Source organism: Seriola dumerili, unplaced genomic scaffold (genome assembly GCF_002260705.1).
Source record: "Seriola dumerili isolate Sdu_G_001 unplaced genomic scaffold, Sdu_1.0 BDQW01000302.1, whole genome shotgun sequence".
NCBI lineage: Eukaryota > Metazoa > Chordata > Actinopteri > Carangiformes > Carangidae > Seriola > Seriola dumerili.
The window spans coordinates 825,736-848,539 of record NW_019174557.1 but is presented as its reverse complement, the minus strand read 5'-3'; the positions used below and the strand labels follow the sequence as shown (position 1 = coordinate 848,539).

Here is a 22,804-nt window from a genome sequence, read left to right as displayed (position 1 = left end):
GTGCATGTTCTCAGTTTCAAATGATGCCATGTCTCCCGCTTCTCTATGACGGCTGGTTTTTCAGTCCGCAGGTGTAATCAGGTGTAAACCCCTGTGGTTGAATGAAACATCGAAAATAGTCAAAAACATTCATCACAACTTCATAGAGCCAAATGTGACGTCTTCACATGTCTTGTTTTGTTCAACCAAAAGTCCAAATACCCAAACAAATGTAGTTTACAATGATAAATGACAAAGAAAAGCAGGAAATCCTCTCATGTGAGAGTCTGGAATCGGACATTTCCGAAAACGAAGCATTAAAAAGTCAGCTGTAAACAGAGTTTTCAACCAGAGTTTAAGTGTAAACATTAGCTCACGCTAGCTACAACTGATAAAATCTGTCAGCCGCTAAATCCACTGTTGTTGGATGTAGATGAGAAGATCTAGGAAAGATGAGCTCTCCTGCTGAAAAAAGCACAGCAAAAGCAATGAGCCATGTTCACCTACTTTTAAAAGCTTTGAAATTTCTTTTGGTGCAGGAAATTGAGCCGGGCTTCTTGCACAATGCAAATATGGGCTGAAGCAGATGAAATCATTTTTTTAATTCATATTAGTCAGAGCCAAAGAAACTGGCTGGTAAAGCAACAAAAATAAATGTAGTTTGGTTTTTAGTTGCTGAAGCACAGTAAAAAATATCAGAGGGCGTAAAACAAGAACAACTATGCACAAATACACACAAGCATTAACAATGTAGACACCCTCCCTGAGGAGAGGCGGAATTTGTTTAACCAGCCAATAAAAACTTAAAACACAAGATGAGCAGAGACATTAACTCTCAGACTTATAACAACATGTCGTCTTATCTTTAGCTTAACCCAAAGCCATCTTTAAAGGAAAGCATCCTTTTTTTCCCTCTTCCTCTGAACCTCCTTGTTTTGCTTTTTGGCACATTACAGAACAAGCAGGAGAATTGGTATTCAATAATTAATCCCCATTTAACTTCATAGGGCATGCTTTTACTGTTCACATTGATCAGAGATTCCACAGCTAATTGAATGCTTGGGGACAACCGGATTAATGAAAAAAGAGCCAAAGAACAACAGTGGGGTTATCGCTAACATACAGAAAAACACACATGCAAATACGCACACATGTGCGCGCACACACACACACACACACACACACACAAACACACACACACACACACAAACACATGTCGTTGTAGCATGACATTTAACTGCTCTTTAGGGTTTAGTCCTATAAAAGCTTAGAATTACTCATTCCATCCCTTATTATATATACAGTATACAGAGCCTTACAAAGCGATGCGCCTGCCTTTCATCTTCATCTTTTTCTCTTTTTTTTTTTTTTAGCTAATATTAAATATTTTCTCTTTTTTGTTGTTTTGTTTTTTTTTCATGTCAGTTTGAATTTGAGCAGTGTGATGAACTAGGGAAACATTATGCAACCTCTGCTGCCACTACTGCATTAATATCCAGGTTGTGGTTGGTGTATTACTGTAAATTTTGGTCTTGTCTTTACTAGTGTTTTTAATATCAGGAGCACTTATGCGTGCCATCTACGATTCTGCCACCAACAGGACTGAGATAACAATAACATCGCAGCTATGAATATTTCAGTCCCCAAAGGGCGCTATCAGATACAGGGAAAGCTCTCAATCTTCCTTCAGGCACACACCTGGGACGCTGCTTTGCTGTGTGTGTGTGTGTGTGTGTGTGTGTGTGTGTGTGTGTGTGTGTGTCTGTGTGTCTGTGTGTCTGTGTGTCTGTGTGTCTGTGTGTCTGTGTGTCTGTGTGTGTGTTGAGAGTGGTGTTAATGTGTGTTTTCCGACCAGCCATTCCATTCCTTCTCCATTCGCCTGAGCGAAGGTAGAGATTTAGGATTGGTGGATCTTGGTTGTGACCCCAGAGGCTAGAAACAGCCTCACACACAAACACACATAATTCCACCTATTCCATCCCCTCACCCCCAGAGACTAAAGCAATAATAAGGCCATATGTCTCTGCGTGGTCCTGCATAGCTACAGGCCACAGTGGGCTGCATGCATGCTGGATTAGCATGCCATCCTGTCAGCGCTGATGGACGGAGAGGCCTCAGTGAGTCACGCTCTCAAATTTGTTTGGGGGCTCCTTGACCTTATGGGGCACACACACACACGCACAAATAAATACATGCATACACCACAAGCACTCATGCTTCAACACAAATAAGCAAACACACACACAGACACACACTCAAAGAAGCTCTAGAGGCCATCCATTGTTTCCTGCCTTACGGAGCGGACAGGAACACTGGGATAATGAGAAAATGTTCTCCAAGTGGTTTTGGATGAGGCGCCAAGGGGCTGATTTGTGTGTGGATGTTGCAGGGAAAGGGATGTTTTTTTTTGTTTTTTTTTATGATTTGTCTGACTCTGTGTGCGCTTGCGTTCAAATTCCTTCTCAAATCCCGGTGCTGGCATACACAGCCGCACCGGTAGATATGATGTAAGAGATGATTAATATTTTGCAGTCTGTTTTCTCTTTAATGTGATCATACGAGACATTTGTCTTCATGTCTGCGGGCTGGCTGCGTGCGCTCAGTCCGAGCCTTTCAGTAGAGCTCAGTAGACAGCCTTTTCTGCAGGCCATCTGACACTTGTGCTGCCTCTCATGAATGTTACTCTCATTCTATTTCACCTATAAAGTAGTTTTTCCTGCAGCGGGAGAGTGGTATTATTGCATTTCTTAATGGGCACAATAAAAGTGTCTGTCTAATAAATCCAAGCTCTGTTTATTAGAAGATGAGCTGGCCATCGCGTTGCGCTTTCGGGCATCTAGAGCGCAAATGACCGTGTCTTGTCACAGACCCTTCCTTGACATGGAAGTGGATCAGAGTATCAGTTTACACATCTGTGTCACATGCAGGTTGTGTCCCTCAGTTCCTGTTTCTTTTCTTCTTCTTTTTTTTGTACTTCTCTTTTCTTTTGTTAACCTCTTTTCCACCGAGGTCTCTGTCTGGACTGTGTGGATACCTCGCCTTTTGTTCTTGAATATTCTCTGCTTTTCTCCCCTTTGTTCTTCTTTCTTTGCCACCCTCCCACTGTGATGCTCCTACACCAGTCCATTCTCACCGAAAAAAAGCTCTTACAATTACATGAAGCTAAGACGTTGAGTCGGAGAGCAGTGATGGCTCTTTTCCACCCCCCACTTCCCTTACCCTCTCTCTTTCTTCCTCTGTCAAAAACTGTTGATCCTAATTTTCTCTGTACAAATACATTGTAAGGAGGGAGGATTAGTGCGTTTAAGGACAGGATTACTTATATTGAGCATGAATTCAATTTCGCTCATTTAACTCTGTCAACTCTGTTCTTTCCCTATTTATGACTAATTCCTTTGAGGAACATTAAAATGCCATAGAAGTAACCAATCAATATTTCACATGGCCTTTTGCTTATTGGAATTTTCACATATTGAATCAGTGAACACTGCTGCACATCTGTCATACTGTATGTGCTGCTCACTTCATGTTCAGCGCCATATGTGAGATTATTACATGATTCACTGTTAATGACCTTTATTTTATCATGATTATTTGTAATTATATAAATTCACTTTTTAATGACCCCAAGCTTATTTCTATGTTATAGCCTACTCAAACAGAAGAGGGTGAGGGATTTCCAATAAGTTTTATTTTAATTGAAGCGACAACAGACAAACTGAATGAATTTGTATCATAGATTTACTCAGCACTCATTCAGCAGTCCTGACTGTTACTGGACTTTTGAGACCAATATCAATATGATTTAAAAAGGGTTATAAAATCAGATAACACTATATTGGGTGACACAATTTTTTTTTACTTGGGCTGCAACTAATGATTGTTTTCATCATCATTAATCTGCTAATTATTTTCTCGATTAATATTTTTGTTTATAAAATGGAAAAAAAAATCATACACACACAATTTCCAGACGCCAAAGTTTTCACTGGCATTATACAAGACCATTTACTATTATGTAGGGCAGAGAAAAGCAGCAAATCCTCACATTTGAGAAGCTGGAAACAGCAAAGTTTTGGCATTGTTGCTTCACGGAAATTTCTGGATTATCAGTTAATTAATACAGATACATTTTTCTGATGGACTATGATTAATCGACTACTGATTTCAGTTGTAGTTTTTACGTACACACATAACGTCACATAGCATTTTTGCTAATGTTAAACACATCTTTGGCATTATTTCATGTGGTTTGGGAATTTTGAGTTTTATTGCATTCATGTATGAATTACGTTATGTTGGGTGCAGTTAAGATAAAATGGATGACTGTGGCTGCATTAAATTCTGGTATATTGAGGTTGTTGTCAGATGATAAATCATTGTATCTTTTACTTTTATGATGGATGTCTTTGTGTAGGCTCGTTAAACTTTATTGCAAATTTGTGAGTGCAGAAATAAATCTTTGCTGTTTGATTCTGGAAGACTGACACCAAACATTTACTTTGAAATAACGTTGCATTATCTTTATTTTTCTCCCAGGAGTAAGAAAAATACACAACAAACCCTAATTTTGCTTGCAAATGTTCTGTGCATGGCCAATAGCTATTTTTAATATTGAATGAACTCTCTTTGGGTTGACTTAATGCACCCTGCAGCAGTGCTGTTCTAATCACATGGAGCGAAGATGTTCATTCAGGTTTGTTTAAATGTTAGCTAATAAAAATTATGAATTTAATTAATATATTTTTAGCTTGAGCTGCTTTGAGTCAACATTTTCTCTAAGTTAACATATTTTAGGCTAAGTCCAACCACTCACTGTATTTTCTGCTTATTATGAAGTAACACGAAGCTCATACAGTATTTTCAAGCAGTCAGTTTTTTTAAACGTTGTTGGAGTGTAGACAAACAAATGCACTATTGAATCCAGGCTTCTTAAGAAGTGGTGTCAGGTGTGTGTGTGTGTGGCCGAGATAAATAGTCCTATATCAAAGGAAATGTTTCCCTTGCAATGAAAACAAAAGATGAAGAGGCTCTTAAGCGGTTGAAAGAATCCGTTTATAACACATGCAAAAGGTTTCAGTCATAGTACCATCGTCAGCACAACTTACAAAGCATGTCATTCTGGAGGCTTAAACAGGTTATCAGACAAACAGAGGCCAGTCAGGAGAAAAGTAGTTGTTGGATTTTCCCTGTTATGTTGAATTATGTCTTGGCCACGAGTAAGATAAGACCATCAGAGGCATCGACCCCTATTAAGAAATGTTAGAAAGTTTTTCTCTCTTTTTGCCAAATTAGCTCCTTAACTCTATAAATATGATTTTTAGTTATGACTAAAATGTTCACGTGCTGTTAAGGACACGTTCGTCCCATTTAATTTACTTTACTTTTACTTTGCAAATCAAATCAGATGATTATTATTATCACTAGAAAAAAAACAACTATGTATCAGTATGTGATGTTTGTAGGCTGTAGAAAGTCAGTGTCCTTGTCTGTTAAGTGCTTGTTCACATTTTAAATGAGAGTCGGCTCTCTCTGATACAGTGCTCCAGACTCCACAGGTAGCTGTCTGATGTCTCCTGCTCAACAGGGGTCCTCGTGGGCTCCAGATCACATGGAGCTCCTGGACTTACTTATTAAAGGCTGCCGCTCAAAGAGACTCTGAACCTTACATCTTCCCTATGCGTAGTCCACAACACTCTGTGTGTGTATTTATGCTGTCAGAGCTGTGCCCCTAGCAATAAACAAATCAATAAATAAGCAATTTTTCGAGTGAGTACATTACTGAAACTGAACATCTTTTTTTTAATTCAGTAAAAAAATAAAATAAAAAAAAAAAATTCAAAGTAAGTTATTATGAAGTTATTATAAATTTGATAATATCTGCAGTCACATGATGACTGCCATTTTGAAACTGAAAACACTAATGTCATATTTCAGATTAGTAACTTTAATCATGGTGCCAGGCCCCTCCAGTAAAACCCCCCCCCCCCCCTCCACAGACCAAAAAAACATCTATTTTTATATTTTAATGTAGATAATAATTTAACAAAAAGCCGAACAGACTAATGTTAAAAAAAAATAACAAATTTTGTTGAAAAGAAATACAATGGGTAACTGTTTGCACTTGTCTTTTGTGTAAAGTGGATGTCTGTTAAACACTGTTATCCTGCTGTGAACTGAAATATTGTGGGCTTTAATTGTATTGTAACCACACGTAGACGCCTCGACAGATTTGTTTCCGGAGTGAATCTTGAGTGGCACAGATCTCACACCATATGTACACCGCATTACCATAATTTACCATATTCTGTAGTTGTACATATTGCACCGTCTCATCGCACAGTCACTGCTCCTTAGCTACAGGACTTGTAATGTATAGTACACATTTCATCAGTAACCGGTGACTCTTCAGAGGCAGGTCTTCTGCAGTCATCCCAGATTATGAGTCATCCGCCCAAACCTGATACAGTATGTACATGTGTGTATGTGTGTGTATATGTGCACTGCTGACTTCCTTCCACACACATACATACACAGAGCAGATACAGTATATACATATATATATATATATTTACATCCCTGCATTGCAGCGACAGAGAATTTGTGACCCTGGACTGCTTCACTCAGAGATAAAAGAAAGTCATATCAAATGGCTCTGAAATACATTTGAAGCGATTTGTGGGGAAAAAAAGGAGTGGGGGTGGGGTGGGTGGGGTGGATTTGGGCTGGGGGGGTTTGTGTCCATGCCATTGATGATTCAGTGTCTCTGTAACTAAAAAATAAATTCCCCTCACAGCCAGTGATTAGTTGGGGAACAGTTGGTGAGCGAGGCGCACACAAGCGCTGCATATGGCTGCGATGAAGCCGCATGAGGTTCTGTTAGTAGCTCATCCCAGTAGTTTTTATTTTTTAATTTTTTTCTTCTTCCAGCAGAGTCAGAGGGGAATACTGACATGAGAGGGGATCAAACGGCACATAAAAGCTACATCAATAGTACAGGGCTACAAAATGATAAACAGGGCAGGTTCCTCTGCTGTAAATTCACAGCATGCAGCAGTCGTTGTAAAGGTACAGGTTAAAGTACGGACAGATGAATCCTATTGATGTGAGATTCGACGCGCTATTCAGAGATGAGATGGAGAGATTGATCTGAGAGTGAAAGACAGCATGAGGGGAAGTGGATAAACACTCAGTTTTAGACCGAAAAATACTCCTTTTCTCTCTGTCTCTCTCTTTCTCCCTTTCAACCAGCCTCTCTCGGGTGAGATTACTGTTCCCATGGCAACGCAGCTGATTGCATGAAAATTGCTGTGGTTGTGGGTGCCATGGCAACACATTACATTACATTATACTGGTGTTAAGAGCCTCCCTTGCATCCCTTGTGTTGCGGTTTTGTGTACATTTAGACATGTCGCCCTGTCATGATGACACACACACAGGGGCCGCTACTGGTCACATGGGTCGTCAGGGTGTCAGGACGGCAACAAGTTGGACCTCGCGAGCCTCCGCCCACGCCGCCTTGATCTTTTTGGTTCCCTATTCAAACTGAGATTATACTTAGGAGGCTAATCCCATGTTACACGCGCATTACAGCACTTTTAGTGCGCTAGCCATCCAATGTGCAGCAATAGGCATTTCATGGAGGCTTGAGTCATATTATTGACTTACTCCAAGCATGTAGCCTACTTAGGGGTGTGTGTGTGTGTGTGTGTGTGTGTGTGTGTGTGTGTGTGTGAGAGAGAGAGTGTGAGTGTGAGGTGGGATATAAATATAGTCGAAGACATTACAGATAGAGGTACTCAGTGTTCTAGTAGGAGGTACTTGCAATACAATCTTGGGTTAGTTTCAGGCCCATTGCTCATCTGTTGTCTGCATTTTTTTATTCACTTGTGAATAGATTTATTGTCTTATTTTCACACTGTTGACTTGGTTGGAGATGATGGCGGGTAAAATTTGCTCGGCAACTCTTTTAAAAAGTCTGCACACAGCAACACACACACACACACACACACACACACACACACACACACACACACACACACACACACACACACACACACAGCCCCTCACTCCTTGCATTCAGACAAGATATTTATTTCTCCGGTGGATTGTTTCAGAGGCAGAGCATCTCCATGGTGATGGCAGCCCACAGATCAGGACAAGGAAAAGTGAGGGAAGGAGGCGGCAGATAGAGAGCGAGAGAGCTGATTCCAGCTTATCTGCCACTGTTGTGCACTTGTTGACACACATATAGGCTGATATGTATTCACACAGACGATTAATACACTCTCTACTCCTTCCCTGCTCTTCCACCTTTCACTCCTGGCTTCTTGATGCTCTCCTCTCCCTCTCTGCTCTCTCTTACTCTCACAGTGTCCCTGTACTCTTTTATATTTCTTAGTCTATCAGGTGCCATATATTTTACCAAGTCTCAAACTGAGTCATCGTTATATCGCCATATTTCAGACCAAGCAACCTTTACAACACTGAGTCAGTGAAGACGGAGAAAAGCAGCATTGGAAGCAGTCTCCTTGTTTTTCTGTGCTTCTGCTTTTTCTATTTTCATCTTCATGCTTCATAAATAACATGCATGCATACACACACACGCACACATGTATATATAGTGTATAGTATACATATATATATATATACGCATGAGAGTTCCTCTGACAGGTCGTTCCACAGTCGAGGTGGTTTAAGAGCTTTAGTTCTTTGTTCTAAATATTTGTTCTATATATTTTCTAAATATCCAACGGTGTCCTGCCTTAGGACTTCAGACTTGCAAAACTAGTATCTTCTTATAGGTATAACACAGCCACATAATAAAATACATAGTAGAAAAAATTACAAAATACAAACTAAGGGAGTAATCAAGAATCAACAAAGCAAGTGTGTTCAAAAGGGTAATGTAAAACCTGTGGGTGTCAGATGAATATACATATACCAACACATTTCAGAAAAGGACATCACTAGTACTACACTGCCAAGTGTTTGAACTTAATATTTGACAGCACTGAGTCATCACCAATACCAGCCGGGTACACTTTGTGATTGAGATGTTTTGGTTCGGTATTTCAATGTTCAAGACATTTGAGAATATTCATAAACGAGGGTCTTTTTTTTCATGTATTTCTCCCACGATCCCATCTCACTATTTCAAACTGTGAGTATGCTACACTCATCTCATCCGTTATCAGCTTATACAGCGGTAACAGTGCTGTACTGGTACTCCTGTAATGCTTTGTCGTAGCCCTTAAAGCTGCATTAATCAATACTTTTAAATTCATGTTGAAGAAAGTGATGTTGTGTGATGTTAAAGGTGTCGCTATGATGAAATATCACCTGACTCTGCAGTTCTGCTCAGCTCTACAGTGTTTTAGCATCTTTCAGCTCATTGTTTTGGTTGAAGGCCTGCAACTTTACTGTTTGTGCTCACTCTCACTTACAGAACAGTCTTTTTGTTTCATTATATATTGTTTCATCATTATATAGCAGGCAGACAGTTGGCGACTAGCTGGTGAAAATAGTGAAGCATTTAGCAGCTACAGAGGCCAGATATTTCCTTTGGGAGTTAATAGAGAGCACAGTAGTTGGTAGAGAAGGGGCTTAGGGCTAAAAGACAGTCACTGGATGTCCAGTAAGATGGCTCTAAATGAATGTTAATGTGTCTCTGTGTCTGCTTGTATTCACAGCTTGTTGTACTGCCCCCAAGTGGCCTAAAAATCAATTAATGCAATTTTAAGTTTCTTAAAGGGGCTTTTATTTATTTATATCCATTATCCATCTTTTAGCCTGAATCACGAGTAAGTGTAAATGCTGCGCATTTTGTTTTCAGACCAATAGACATATTGATAGTTGTAACTCAAACTTGATTTGTCATTCTCAGGTACATCATGAATGTCACATTTGAAGGCCGAAACCTGTCATTCAGCGAAGAGGGTCACCAGATGTTCCCCAAGCTGGTCATCATTCTTCTAGACAAGGATAGACAATGGGACAGGGTAAATATCTTCTCTCGTCTTCTCCTCTCTTCTTCTTCTTCTCTTCTATTATGATCCCCTCAATCGATCCTCTGCTTTTTACCTGGTTTGTGTTTTTTTCGCCCTCTGTGATGTGTCTGTCACTCACTTTTTCGTTTGGAGTGTCTCCCTGCCACTTGAGGTGCCTGTTACAGTAGCCTGTGTAACTCACAGCCCTCTTCCCACTCACGCATGCAGGTTGGCAAGTGGGAGAGAGGCTCTTTGACGATGAGGTACCATGTGTGGCCTCGCTTTGAGCTGTACTCTGCAGCGGAGGAGCGAGAGGACCACCTGTCCATCGTGACTCTGGAGGAGGCGCCGTTTGTCATTGTGGAGGACGTAGACCCGCTCAGTGGGACCTGCATGAGGAACACGGTGCCGTGTCGCAAACAGCTCAAACTCAGGTGAGGATTTAAAGTTGGATTTGGTCAAATCTGATTATTTTTTTTGTTTAATATATATATATATTGCATTTGTTTATACTGTTTGAATCTAGGATGAATATTGTAGAGTCAAGTAAAATAGAACACTTTCTCAAGAACATATTGATTTATACATCGATACTGGTGTAGCATGTAACCTTCTGCTCGTATCCAAAGTCATTTGTGACACCTTAATAGTTATATAAGTTAGGTATAAAAACCCATCAAACATCTGCATTTGTGGTGGATGCAAACAAAGGACACAGAGACATGGATCAATGGATGGTTTGGCTTCGGTTTTGTTCAGTATTTCCCGATCACCACAGCGTGCTGTAATGATTCTGATTCCTGTGTTTTCTTCACTGGATTTTGAAAATATAACCTATTTGGTCCTCTCACAATCTCTCAGTGTCCTGTGATTACCTTGACTCTACTCTGCTAACTAGATCATTGTCTTGGTTTCTGTCACTGTTGTCCTCTCTCCCCTGCCTCTTCACCCTGACCCTCTTGCTATCCACTTCTCCTTGGTGTGTGATAATGAATTTTCGTCATTGGCCTCCTTTTCTATCACTGGCCTACCTGAAATCTCCTGAGGGCGTCCTACATCTTCTGGCTCAGTGGTTTTTTTATTGACTGATCTTTCACCCTGTTCGTTCTCCTATTCCCCTTTTTCCCTCCTTCTGTCCGTCTGTCTGTCTCTTCCTTCAAAGACATCCTCACAGACAGCTTTTCAGGGAAAGGCAGCAATATGCCACAGAGGATATGCAGGATTTCTCTGCAGCCAAAAAGTACTCCATGAGCCAGATGCACGGAGCTGTGCAGATTTGTCCTTGTATGCACGAAAGCAGAAATATGTGGACACAGCCTTTGTGCCAGATAGATAAACCCCTGTGTTCACATTATTCCATGTTCTACAGTGCATTTTATCTCAGTAATCATGAAGGTTGTTCACTTGCAGGAGCTGAATTCATAATCCTGCAATTGTCTATAAATGTAGGTTGACACACCCTTGTGTGAATACAAAACACACTAAAACAAACACATTTGTCCTTGGTCTGGCACTGGCAACATACTCTAACTGTGCCAAAGCTGCCATTGTGTTGTTACCCACAGCTGTTATGCACCTGTATCTGCTGTGAGCCAAAACAACCCACTGATTGATGACTCGCAGTTTGTTAAAATTTGTTACTCGATGTGCATTATTCTTATTCTTAGTCGCCCATTAATGTATAATTGAGGTGACAATATGTAAACCTGTTTACTTGTGCAAGAATAAATTTGTACTCATAGAAATGTCGATGTTAAAGTCTGCGTGGGACTTGATGTGCTGACAAAAGTGTGGCCTTCTCTTTTCCACACTGCAGTATCACTCTACTGTGTGTACACAGAGAGCAAAGCATGCCTGGAAGTATGGGCTGGCTCATTTTATTTATTTAAATATCAGATTTTTACCAAAGTGACAATCACGTAAAAATGTACATTGTAATGACCCAAAGGTGATGTCTTGTTTTGTCTAACCAACTGTCATACATGACAAAGAACAACAGCATATCTGTGTATTTGTTACCAATTAATTGTCTGACTCCAGGTGTTTTCACTGACCAGTTCCTGGTGTCTTGTGTGTTTTAATATGTGCTAATCAGTCTGGTGTAAGAGTTTTTGTTTGGCACGAAAACCTGAATTCTCTCATCACTTAGCACATCTTTGTTCTTGTTTTTTTTATTTCACCCATGTTGCTGTTCTCTTTGCTTTGAATCTGCCAGTTTAGGTATATGTACCTGAACCTAAATAATCTCAGATTGTTGAAGCTCATCTTTACCCCCCCACCCTTCTCCTGCTCTTACCACCTACCAGCAACCAGACAGGGGATTCAGGGATTTACATCAAGCGCTGCTGTAAGGGTTTCTGTATCGACATCCTGAAGAAGATCGCCAAGACGGTCAAGTTTACATACGACCTTTACCTGGTCACCAACGGCAAACACGGCAAGAAGGTTAATGGGACGTGGAATGGCATGGTCGGAGAGGTAAAGAAATCTCTTTCTTTTACACACACAACACAATCACTCCATTTATTGCACCTTTTTCAGGTAAAGTACTGGCTCTGATAGTGGCTGTTTCACTGGTTTGTAGTGGGCAGATGTTTTTTCTGAGATTCATATAAAGTATAGAAAAAGATAGAATATCTATAGGATATGAAATGTGGATGTTGTTGTGATAGACCAAGCCCAACACCATTAAGAACTGGCTTTGCATCAGCTGTAAACTGCTTAAAATACTTATGACAGTTTGTCTGATTTCGTACAAACCTGCTGTCAGATCAGCTGATCACGTATTTCACATCAGGCAGATCACTGGAGACTTTGCCATACAACTGAACCATTAAAGTTTCTTAATCAGGCAGTATACTGAAAATAAAATATTTATATTTTTTGGGTTTCTTTGACATGAATCAAGACCAGTATAGTGCATCATTTAGCTCATCGTTGTAAGTGGTGTGTCAGTGGTGGCATACAGTTTCTCTACCACCAATTAGCTTTTCTTAAGAGCTTAGTGCATTCAGCATGTCTCCCTGAAGACATGCAGCACTATTTATAACGATGCAGTGAAAAAAGTGGTAGTAAAAATAAAAAGCTGGTTCAAGTGGCAGGATCAAATTTAACATCTGTTCATTTGTGGAGTGAGAAGAGATGTTGTCTCAGTATAGCTGAGAATTCGGCTTCCAAACTACATTTGTTTAACGTGGCCTGATGGAAGTCATTTGAAAATTTGTAACACTGGCCAGAAACTTCTGGGAGAAATTGCACCAATTTGAAAACTCTCTTTCTGTGTCAGCGACCTCTGTGGAAGTTAAGTGAAACCGATCACTTAATGTCGGCCAGTTGCAGGCAATATCGAACCACAGCAAATAAGGCTACAGGAATATTAACCAAAGGATTAAACAGTGTGTCTTTGGTCATAATTCCACAGCATGTCCTGTGAGAACATACCAACATTGATTCAATCTGGAGTCTTCTGCTGGCTGAAGAATACAACAAATATATATATATTTTTCATTTATTTTGTCAGCATATACATGTTTGTTCCTTTTTCATTATGTTTTCCTTTGCTGGTCACTTTTGCTGCTTATTCTCCCCACAGTTTTCCTGTTAAGTGGTTTGTGATTTGCGTCTCTTTACAATATGTATACAATGCACAGAATAATTGCTTTTCAAAAGAAATCAATTAAACAATAAAGTAAATACAGTATGTTATCTAATTCAATTGCTACTGCGGCTGAGGAAAGTGTTTTGGCGCCCATAGGAATTCATTTTTACGACAGGGTTAATTGTATTGTCTGAATGTCTCTTTCTTTCTCTTAGTTTCTCTGTCACGCCATCGAGCACTTGTTCCCCACAACCTGGCCTGAGGGGGAGCTGTGATCAGCTCCGTAAAACCTCGGGAGGAGGATGATGAGGCTCCTAATCAGAGCTGGAGAAAGAAAAAGACATCGAGAGAAAGAGAGAGCAAATGAGAGAGAGAAGGAGAGAGAGACAGAGAGAGAGAGGGAGAGCGAGAGAGAGAGAGGGAGAGAGAAAGCAGCCTCAGGGAAGGACCCACTTCTCTCCTGCACACATTACACATTAGACAGCAAAAGGCAGCCTTTACAAATCAATGTGATGTCCAACTTAATTGATTATGACATAGAACGACTTCATTATTATCTTAAGAACACAGATGAGTGAAGATGTGCAGGGTAATGTAAAATTACAGTACCTTAAGTCCACCTACTGTAGACTGTGTTAAAAAATAGAATCCAGAGATATACATCATTATAAAAACAAGACTGCAAATGTGCAGTGCATGCGTGGATGCATTAATCCATGTCCTTAAATGCTTAAGCAAGTAGCTAATGATTTAACTTGAAAGGGGGTAAAACAAGGAAACAGACATAGAAAACAGAATGAGAGAGAGAAAAAAGAGCAGGCTTCTATGAAGAAGTGTGACAAACAGAGAGAAAAAACTGTGCGTAGGATTTCTGCTCACTGTGGCATACATATCCCTTATTAACACAGTCCTTTGTGCTCCATTTTTATTCATGGCCTGGGGCTTCGGAAATTTAGGGCTAAATATACCTGAACACTCTCCCTACGAGGGAGGCCGGAGTGGTAGGGAGTCAAATACTGACCCAGTCGTAATAGTGATCCCCTTCTCATCCTCTTTCTATTCTACCAAAATAGCCTGCTAAACACTTGGCAGAGATGGTGGCTCGATAAAGACACAGCAGCTCAGAATTACTTTTACCATCACGTCCCCTTCACTAATCTGTTTTTCACCACAGTCCTGGGATTATGCAGCGCTGCACGCCCACTGACCCTCCATGTTTCCCTCCTGTCTGTCTCTGTCTGTCTGCGGTTGACCCACAGGTGGTGTTGAAGAATGCCCACATGGCAGTGGGTTCGCTCACCATCAACGAGGAGAGGTCGGAGGTCATCGACTTCTCTGTGCCGTTCATTGAAACAGGGATCAGTGTCATGGTCTCCCGTAGCAACGGAACCGTCTCCCCCTCTGCCTTTCTTGGTGAGGAGATACGCACCTGGTTCTTCTGGCAGATGAACAGCACACAATCGAGAACACTAACATGCACAAAAGCACGCTCACACCATGTAGGAAATGCACAACCACAAACGAGATTCTAACAGGTTTTTCACAAAACAGCTGAAAACACGAAGTGTGGTTACACACAGACATAAAATTTGGCTGGAAACTGCTAAAAAATCTGAGTATTTTTCAGTAGAATCAAACCAAAGAAGAAAAACCCAAATGTACGTATTTGTATGTCAGTATTATCTTGTCACTGTGCAATGGTTGAAAGATTCAGCTACATTTCATTATACTATACAGAATTGCACAATAAAATGCAGTTCTTCTTGACTTTGGAAACATTTACATTTGCAATGATTAGTCGACTAATTCATTAGTTCATTGACAGAAAGGTAACCGGCAACATTTTTGATCAAATATTAAACATTTAAGTAATTTTTTTTAAAGCAAAAATACCAAACACACTCTGGTCCCAGATTCTCTCATGTGAGCATTGGCTGCTTTTCTCTATTTTATATCATGGCAAATTAAATGTTGAAATATTTTTTGGGTTTTGGATTGGGTTGGTCTGACAAATCAAGGAATTTGATGACATCACCAGGGACCCTGAAATACTATTATAATTTATCACAATTTTCTGACTTTATAGACGAAAACAATTGATCGAGAAAATAATCTTCAGATTGTTGGATACTGCATGTAATCATTAGTTGCTGCCCCAAGAAAAATTGTTGACAAATCAATCTCTCTGCAAGGTCTGTTTAGTAGCTATTCTGGAGCTTTCAGTCATACCACACACACACAAATTGACAGTAAAGTTTAATACTGAACTCGCAACATTTCTTCTAGACTGGTAAGTAAACAGCTGTTGATGCCAACATTGGCCATTTAGTGATAGCAAAAACGTACATATAGTTACTTGAAAAAAGTGTTAAGTATCTAATCCTTAAGATTTCGGTCCTGGTTGCTTTGGCTCGATTGTGCTTGTGATTGTTCCGACTTGTTGACTTACTTTCTGAAATTTTTTAAATGGACCCCAAAAAATGCTAAAAATGTCAGCTGTCTTGTTTTGTAAATAAAGAACAGACAAATAAACTGTGTTTAGTGCTTTGGCTTTAGCTTTTAATGTGAAGCCAACAGCAGGAAATGTTGGGTTTGCATCGGCAGTTACTTAATAGAGTGAACGATAAACAGAGGCCATCAATGAAATAAAATCAAAAACTCTAATGCTGGATAACGCTGGGCCTGGCAGAAACACTGAAAACCACCTGTATAGTCACAGTGCTGTTTGTCACTGTGACTATACTGTGTGTGAAAATTGCGAAGCAGAATACAGAGCAAGCGGAGGAAAAAGTGCCCGTTTCAATGAGTACATGTGTCCATTCACACCTACCTACTTTCCTCCTGTAGTTTCTCTCCCGAGAAGTGCTTGTTAGTGTTCACACACGCTCAGATAAAATCCATAAATGTGTAACAAAGAGCACGCAGTACATGACGTCTGAATACAAATAATCATGTTGATACCAGAGGGTAATTTTATAATTTTGTTTAATTTTGTTTAATGAACTTCCTCTCTCTGTATCCCCACAACCCTCCCCTCCCCTTTCCGCTTCCTCCACTCCCTGCTGCACCCTCTCTTCCCACCTACTCCCCCTCCTCTCCCACCCCCTCTCTCACCCCCTCTCTCTGTGTTTTAGAGCCCTTCAGTGCTGATGTCTGGGTGATGATGTTTGTGATGTTGCTGATGGTGTCAGCCGTGGCTGTGTTTGTGTTTGAATACTTCAGCCCGGTGGGTTACAATCGCTGTCTGGCAGACGGACGAGGTGAGAGGACACACATCTGTAAACACACACACACACAAGCACAGATCCAGTCAATCCACTGCTGCAAAAAAGATGACAGTGAGGTACATTTTCAGGCAATCTCGTGTGCTAAAATGAAGACTTAGTTGGCATGTTTTGTTACCTTGAATGCACCATTCAAACGGAGGACTCCATGTGCTAAATTACTTTGACAATCCCTTTTGAATGAGTGCGACTGAGGCGCTGGGACTTTCTACTCGATGTCTTGGAGTACTTATCTACATCTACAGTCACTTAAGCTCTTTTACTAATGAAAAGGATCATTGACGAGAACCAGTGATCTTAAGTCTTTGTAGCATCAAGGGGTGACTTGAAGGTGTGAAGACTCCTCTGTTCTTGCGGTACAATGTCTTTTTTTATTAAATATTACCTCAAACACCTCAAATATTACACCAGTGTTACACCACCACATCTAGGTTGTAAAACGGATGAGTAAGTAGATCTATTACCATACATTGAAAATATGTGTGAGGTTTAACAGTCTCTGACAGTATGGAACCAAACCACCCTGTTAAATCAAATACAGTTCCAGCAGGCTGTTCAAATCAATTTGCCCATCAAAATCAATGGTTTTTTTTCTCTTATGTTTTATACACCCAGCTCTGTTGGACTCTCAGGATTGCATTAGCCTGACACAACGGCAGCCACTCAAGATAAAATCAGAAAAGTGTTATATTGCTGCTTGCAGCCTTTTTATCGTGGACCGGGGGGATAAGAGTAATGATGTTTGGTTTGGAGTTATTTTTCCCACAGCACTGTTTTCTGAATGTCTTCTGTCACAGCAACAGTGTGTGTGGTTTAATCGCTATGTTATGTAAGGCTGTTGTCCTATACTGCTGCTCCAGCTGTAGCATAATTGTAGCCTGCTGTGTGCCCATCTACCCCCCCCCCCCCCCCCCCCCCCCCCCCCTCTCCCCCACTCTCTTTCTCCCCATCTCTGATGCCACACAGCTACAGTAGGTAGCTTGTCATACTGCCATAGAAGTAGGTGGAACAGAGTTAGTCTGTAACAGGGGGTTGTCACGGCGGTGGCTGGAAGAGTGGATGTGGACCGTACAGCACACCCTGCGATCACTGACAAACTAAAGGATGGGAATAAATCTAGTCATTGTTGCTGCCATCCATCAACTCCCTCCCACAACGGCAGTGATGAGTAAATGCATATAGAGTGAAGTAGTGTATATGATCTGTGAAACTGATTTCTTGCATCTTCTTCCTTCTGTCATCTTTCTTTTCACTCCCCCCACCCCCCACCCCCTCGACCTCCTTTCCGTCACTCTGTCTCCCAGAGCCTGGAGGTCCCTCCTTCACCATCGGTAAGGCGGTCTGGCTGCTGTGGGGTCTGGTTTTCAACAACTCTGTCCCCGTGCAGAATCCCAAAGGTACCACCAGTAAGATCATGGTGTCGGTGTGGGCCTTCTTCGCTGTCATCTTCCTGGCCTCCTACACTGCCAACCTGGCTGCCTTCATGATCCAGGAGGAGTATGTCGACCAGGTGTCGGGCCTGTCAGACAAAAAGGTGTGAATTCAGTGCAATGTGAGGGGTTGTGGGGCGGAGGAGCAGGTGTGTGAAAGTACGCAATGTGAGTCTTATTTTGAACGAGTAGATACCTGGGTTTTGAGTTCATGATTTAGGGCTGCAACTAATGACCATTTTCATGACTGATTATTTATTTTATTTTATTTAACCTTTATTCATCCAGGTTAGATGTTATTTTAAAGCAACCTACACCTGTTAAACAAAATAACCAGACCAAATGGAGTCATTATTAAAACAGAAAATCTTTTTTTTTCTCTCTCTCTCTCTCTTTTGATGAATCTATTAATTGTTCAGTTCAGTGGTTCCCAACCTTTTTTTCAAGACCTTCCTCCGAGTAATTACACAAACATAGTTTAATACAGAGAAATTTCCACAGCTCCAAGACAAGCCTACTCCAAATATTTAACAAAATCCCTTCCCTTCTTTCAGCGCTGTCCAACGAGGAAGAGCCACACCAATGGTAATCCGTGTTTATCCTCGAGGTTGATCACTTTCTTTTTTAGACTGTAATCCTTCCTCTGAATGCCAAGTTGTTTTTATCTGGAGCATCAGTAAACTTTTCTTGGACGCTTCCTATATTTTGTCTGCCATAGCTCCGCCATACTCCTAGCTGCTGTAGCCCCCTCTGTCTCCGTCCCTACGGTTTGCTCCTTCTGACACCATGTTCTGTTGTCTGTATGTACACTAAACATATCTGGAGGCTCGACACAAGTACCCACCGTACAGCCGCATGTTGTTTCCTGGACTTTTAATGTGTTCACCGAGCAACACATTACAACATCTGAAGCTTCATACCCACGTATTTCATCTAGGAACCTTCAGGATGTTGTACTGTGTTGCAAGGGAAGCACATAATAAACGTCCAAGAAATAATGCAACTGTCTGTCCAGTGCTTCATTGAACCTCCGGATATTTTAACAATGTACATATGGACAACAGAAAAACCCTCCTCAGCTTGCTGGTTGATGTGTAAAGCATTGCTACTTGTGCGCAGCGTGAGAGAGTCGCCACAGCCAGGAGTTTTAAATCTCTGATATACTATGGAATACAAAGAGATTTACCTGGTGCTGACGGGCTTAACCAGCCTTGTGTGAACTTGTTTGCCAAAAGCTTGAATGTAACGGACGTTCATTTATATTTAAAAGTCTCGCACTCCAGCTTTAACATCCACATATTTGTGTTTAGGAGGAAAACAACACACGTTAAGGATTGCAAATGGCATGGTGCTAATCTTTAGCATATTTGTTGTCAGAATAAGCAATAAACTATCAGCTGCAACAGGAAACCTCTGTCACCACATTTTAGAAACTGGGACCAGAAAATGTTGTTTTTTTGTTAAATGATTAACTTAAATGACTTATTAATTATCAACTTGTCATGGATTGACTAAGCTTTGACTAAGTTGAAACAATTAGTTGATCAGAAGAAAATTAATCAGCTGCTATTTTGATAATTGATTAATAGATTGAAAGTATTGTTTTAAGCACTGATGCCAAAATGCTAAATATTACCCAGTTCCAGCCTCTTCTTACTGATTCTTTGTCTTATGTTTGTAAACTGAATGTCTTTTGGTTTTGTGTTGTTACAGAGACCAGAGGTGTTTGGAAATGATGATGAACATTTGCCACTTCTTTATGTGACAACCATTATGCCTCAGGACCAGAGTTATTTTCCGTTATCTGTCTGTCCGTCCCATTCTCATGAATGCGACATCCCAGGAACACCTTGAGGGGATTTCTTCAAATTTAACACAAATTTTCACTTGGACTCAAGGACGAACTGATTAGAATTTGGTGGTCAAAGGTCAAGGTCACTGTGACCTTACAAAACACGTTTTTTGGCCATAACTCAAAAATGCATACATTAATTGTGACAAGATAAAATGATGAAGCAACGACATTTTATATCCAAAAGGTCCAAGGTCAGATTCACTGCGACATCATTATGTTCTGCAAAAACACTTTTCTGGTCATTATTCAACACTGCAAGTCAGGAGCAGAAGGGGAGAGAGGGGAGATTGTGACCATATTTCACATTTTGTTGGATACTGAATTGGTGACATTGATCTCGGCTGCCCACCTTGAAACTGTGGTGATTGTATAGATCGTCTGCGCTGCTGGGCTGAAAAGTCATCACTACATATATTACAGTATATCAGTCTGGACAGACATGGATGTAAACAGCAACTTGACTTGTTGGAGGCATACAACTGTAAGGCGGTAATTCTAGTTCTGACATGGTACAAACAACCAGTTAATTGAGAAATTATATTGATTAATCAGTAATGAAAATGATCATTCATTGCAGCCCTAGACTACTTTTTTTGCATCTGATCTGCATGGTGGATCATTATTTTGAACTTGATCTGGTGTACAGTACAAGTTTGTCTAAATGTGTTCGACATTCACTTGTGTTTGTCTGTCTATTGAGCTCCTGCTCAGCAGTGCATTGCAGGCTATTTGATGTGGCTCAGTGCCTTTTCCATGCTAATGAGCACTCCTCTGTTATTTTCTCTGTGTGGTTTCTTTTCCGGAAAACCCACCACAGTTCCAGAAGCCGAACGAATTCTCACCGCCGTTCCGGTTCGGCACGGTGCCCAATGGGAGTACAGAGCGCAACATCCGCAACAACTACCGGGACATGCATGCCTACATGACCAGTTTCCACCAGAAGAATGTAGATGAAGCCCTGTACAGTCTGAAGACCGGGTGAGGAAGAGAGATAGAGGGGAGGATGGAGAGACAGATGGGGGCTGTAAGGAAGGAGGGAGTTGAAAGGATCTCAGCAGGGAGAAATGAGACAGTGTTATGGAGCTGTGAGGTCCTGTACTGATGCAATACAGAGAAAAGATGATGAAGGATTAAGGAGAGGGAGACAGAGGAAGAGGGAGCATTCTGGGCAATGTGGGTGGGCAGCCGGTGGAGCTGTGTATCTGCCTGCCTCTGGTGCTCAGAATAGCAGCCTAGACTGTGGTTGATGTGAAAGCTAGCTAATATTCAGTCTCTGTGGCAAAGAGAGCTATCTAATATCTTCCCTACCTCTTAACTCTCTCTCTCTCCCCTGTCTCCCAATGTTTCCTTCAACCTCTGCAGAAGAATTAAGAATAAAAAGCAGTGATGTACCGCTGGTGTTTTGTGAGCGTTTGAGCTGAATGACCACAGAGGCCTGGGGAGCCCTGAGGCTCCGTTTGATGATGGTTTGTCACCAGGCTGGAGCCTGTCGTGTTAATTTATCTATCGACTCACTCAGGACTGATATGGATAGAAAAGAATAGAATACAGGGTGAACGCTCCAAGAAAGGTCAGTTTTAGCTCAGTCGGTAAAACACCCAGATCCTGACACAAACAAAATTCAACACAAGGTCCAACTTACTTGTTGTTTCTGAAGCTTTTGACCACATTTGTGGCTTTCCTTATTGGATGGAGTTGCTCAGTTGTCATGGAGATGGTTTAAGGTTTTACCTCATGACTGAAACTCCAACACCAAAACCATCTCTATGACAACTGAGCAACTCGCGTCTGCTTAGGAAGGCCATGAGATGTAGTTGAAAGCTAATCAACAAGATGTTTTTTTATAGAGTTTTGTGAAACAGTCAATGTCGTTAAAAGTATGGCATTTGCTGTGTGTGAAATAGTGCTGCTGCTCTTTTCCCTTGAAGATTAATGTTTAATTTCACAGAAAATTATTATTTATTCATGATGTCAGCGAAGGTTGTCTTTGTTTCAGGTAAGGCGCCCCATCTTTGCTAGACAATGCCACAGGACACCCAGGAATAGAGTTGAATAGAATGGTATAGTCCAGGATTATATCCAAAATACCTGATGCCCTTTATTTCCTCTCTGAGGAACTCAGACTGTCTGAATTCTAAGTGAAATACCTCAGTGGATGCACACTACCCTTCCCTTAAAAAATTCCCACATTGCACTTTTTTGCCTACTAAACCTTTATTATTTGGACCCATACATTTCTAACAATTTCCTTATAATTTTCCTTGAAAGAGCAATCCAATGCAATTTGTCATAAATCATAGCTAAAGTAGAGAAGGAGTTCAATTGGTACACTTCCAATTAATTAATTCCAATTAAATTATAAGCTAGGGTATCCTCAAGTGTTTTAGTCAATGCACAGCAGGTCCGCTGAACATGCAGAAATGTGCACAGGCAAGCATATAATTCAACGTGACTCCAGAATATAGTTTCCAATAGTAAACGATTGATGAATGAACATTTACTTTGGTTTAAATGGAGCGATTCTTACAGCTCAACGCAACCACCTAAATGAACTAATATAACTGTCTCAGAACGCTTTGTGTAAAATTTGAATGATCATTACCTAGACATTAGTACCAAATCACATCGTACGTACCAGGCAACTTTCCAAGAAAGTCATCGACACTACA

General features: G+C 40.8%; 1 protein-coding gene across 1 annotated transcript in view; it reads left to right on the top strand.

Moving 5' to 3' along the window:
- LOC111231538 (glutamate receptor ionotropic, NMDA 2B-like) overlaps window positions 1-22,804 on the top strand; it is a 79,033-nt gene that overhangs the window by 37,577 nt on the left and 18,652 nt on the right. Inside the window, exons 5-11 of the mRNA XM_022758673.1 lie at window positions 9,866-9,980; window positions 10,197-10,402; window positions 12,275-12,446; window positions 14,826-14,979; window positions 16,701-16,826; window positions 18,155-18,384; window positions 20,953-21,113. Of these exons, the coding sequence (XP_022614394.1) occupies window positions 9,866-9,980; window positions 10,197-10,402; window positions 12,275-12,446; window positions 14,826-14,979; window positions 16,701-16,826; window positions 18,155-18,384; window positions 20,953-21,113 (1,164 nt within the window). The remainder of the gene's footprint in view (window positions 1-9,865; window positions 9,981-10,196; window positions 10,403-12,274; window positions 12,447-14,825; window positions 14,980-16,700; window positions 16,827-18,154; window positions 18,385-20,952; window positions 21,114-22,804) is intronic.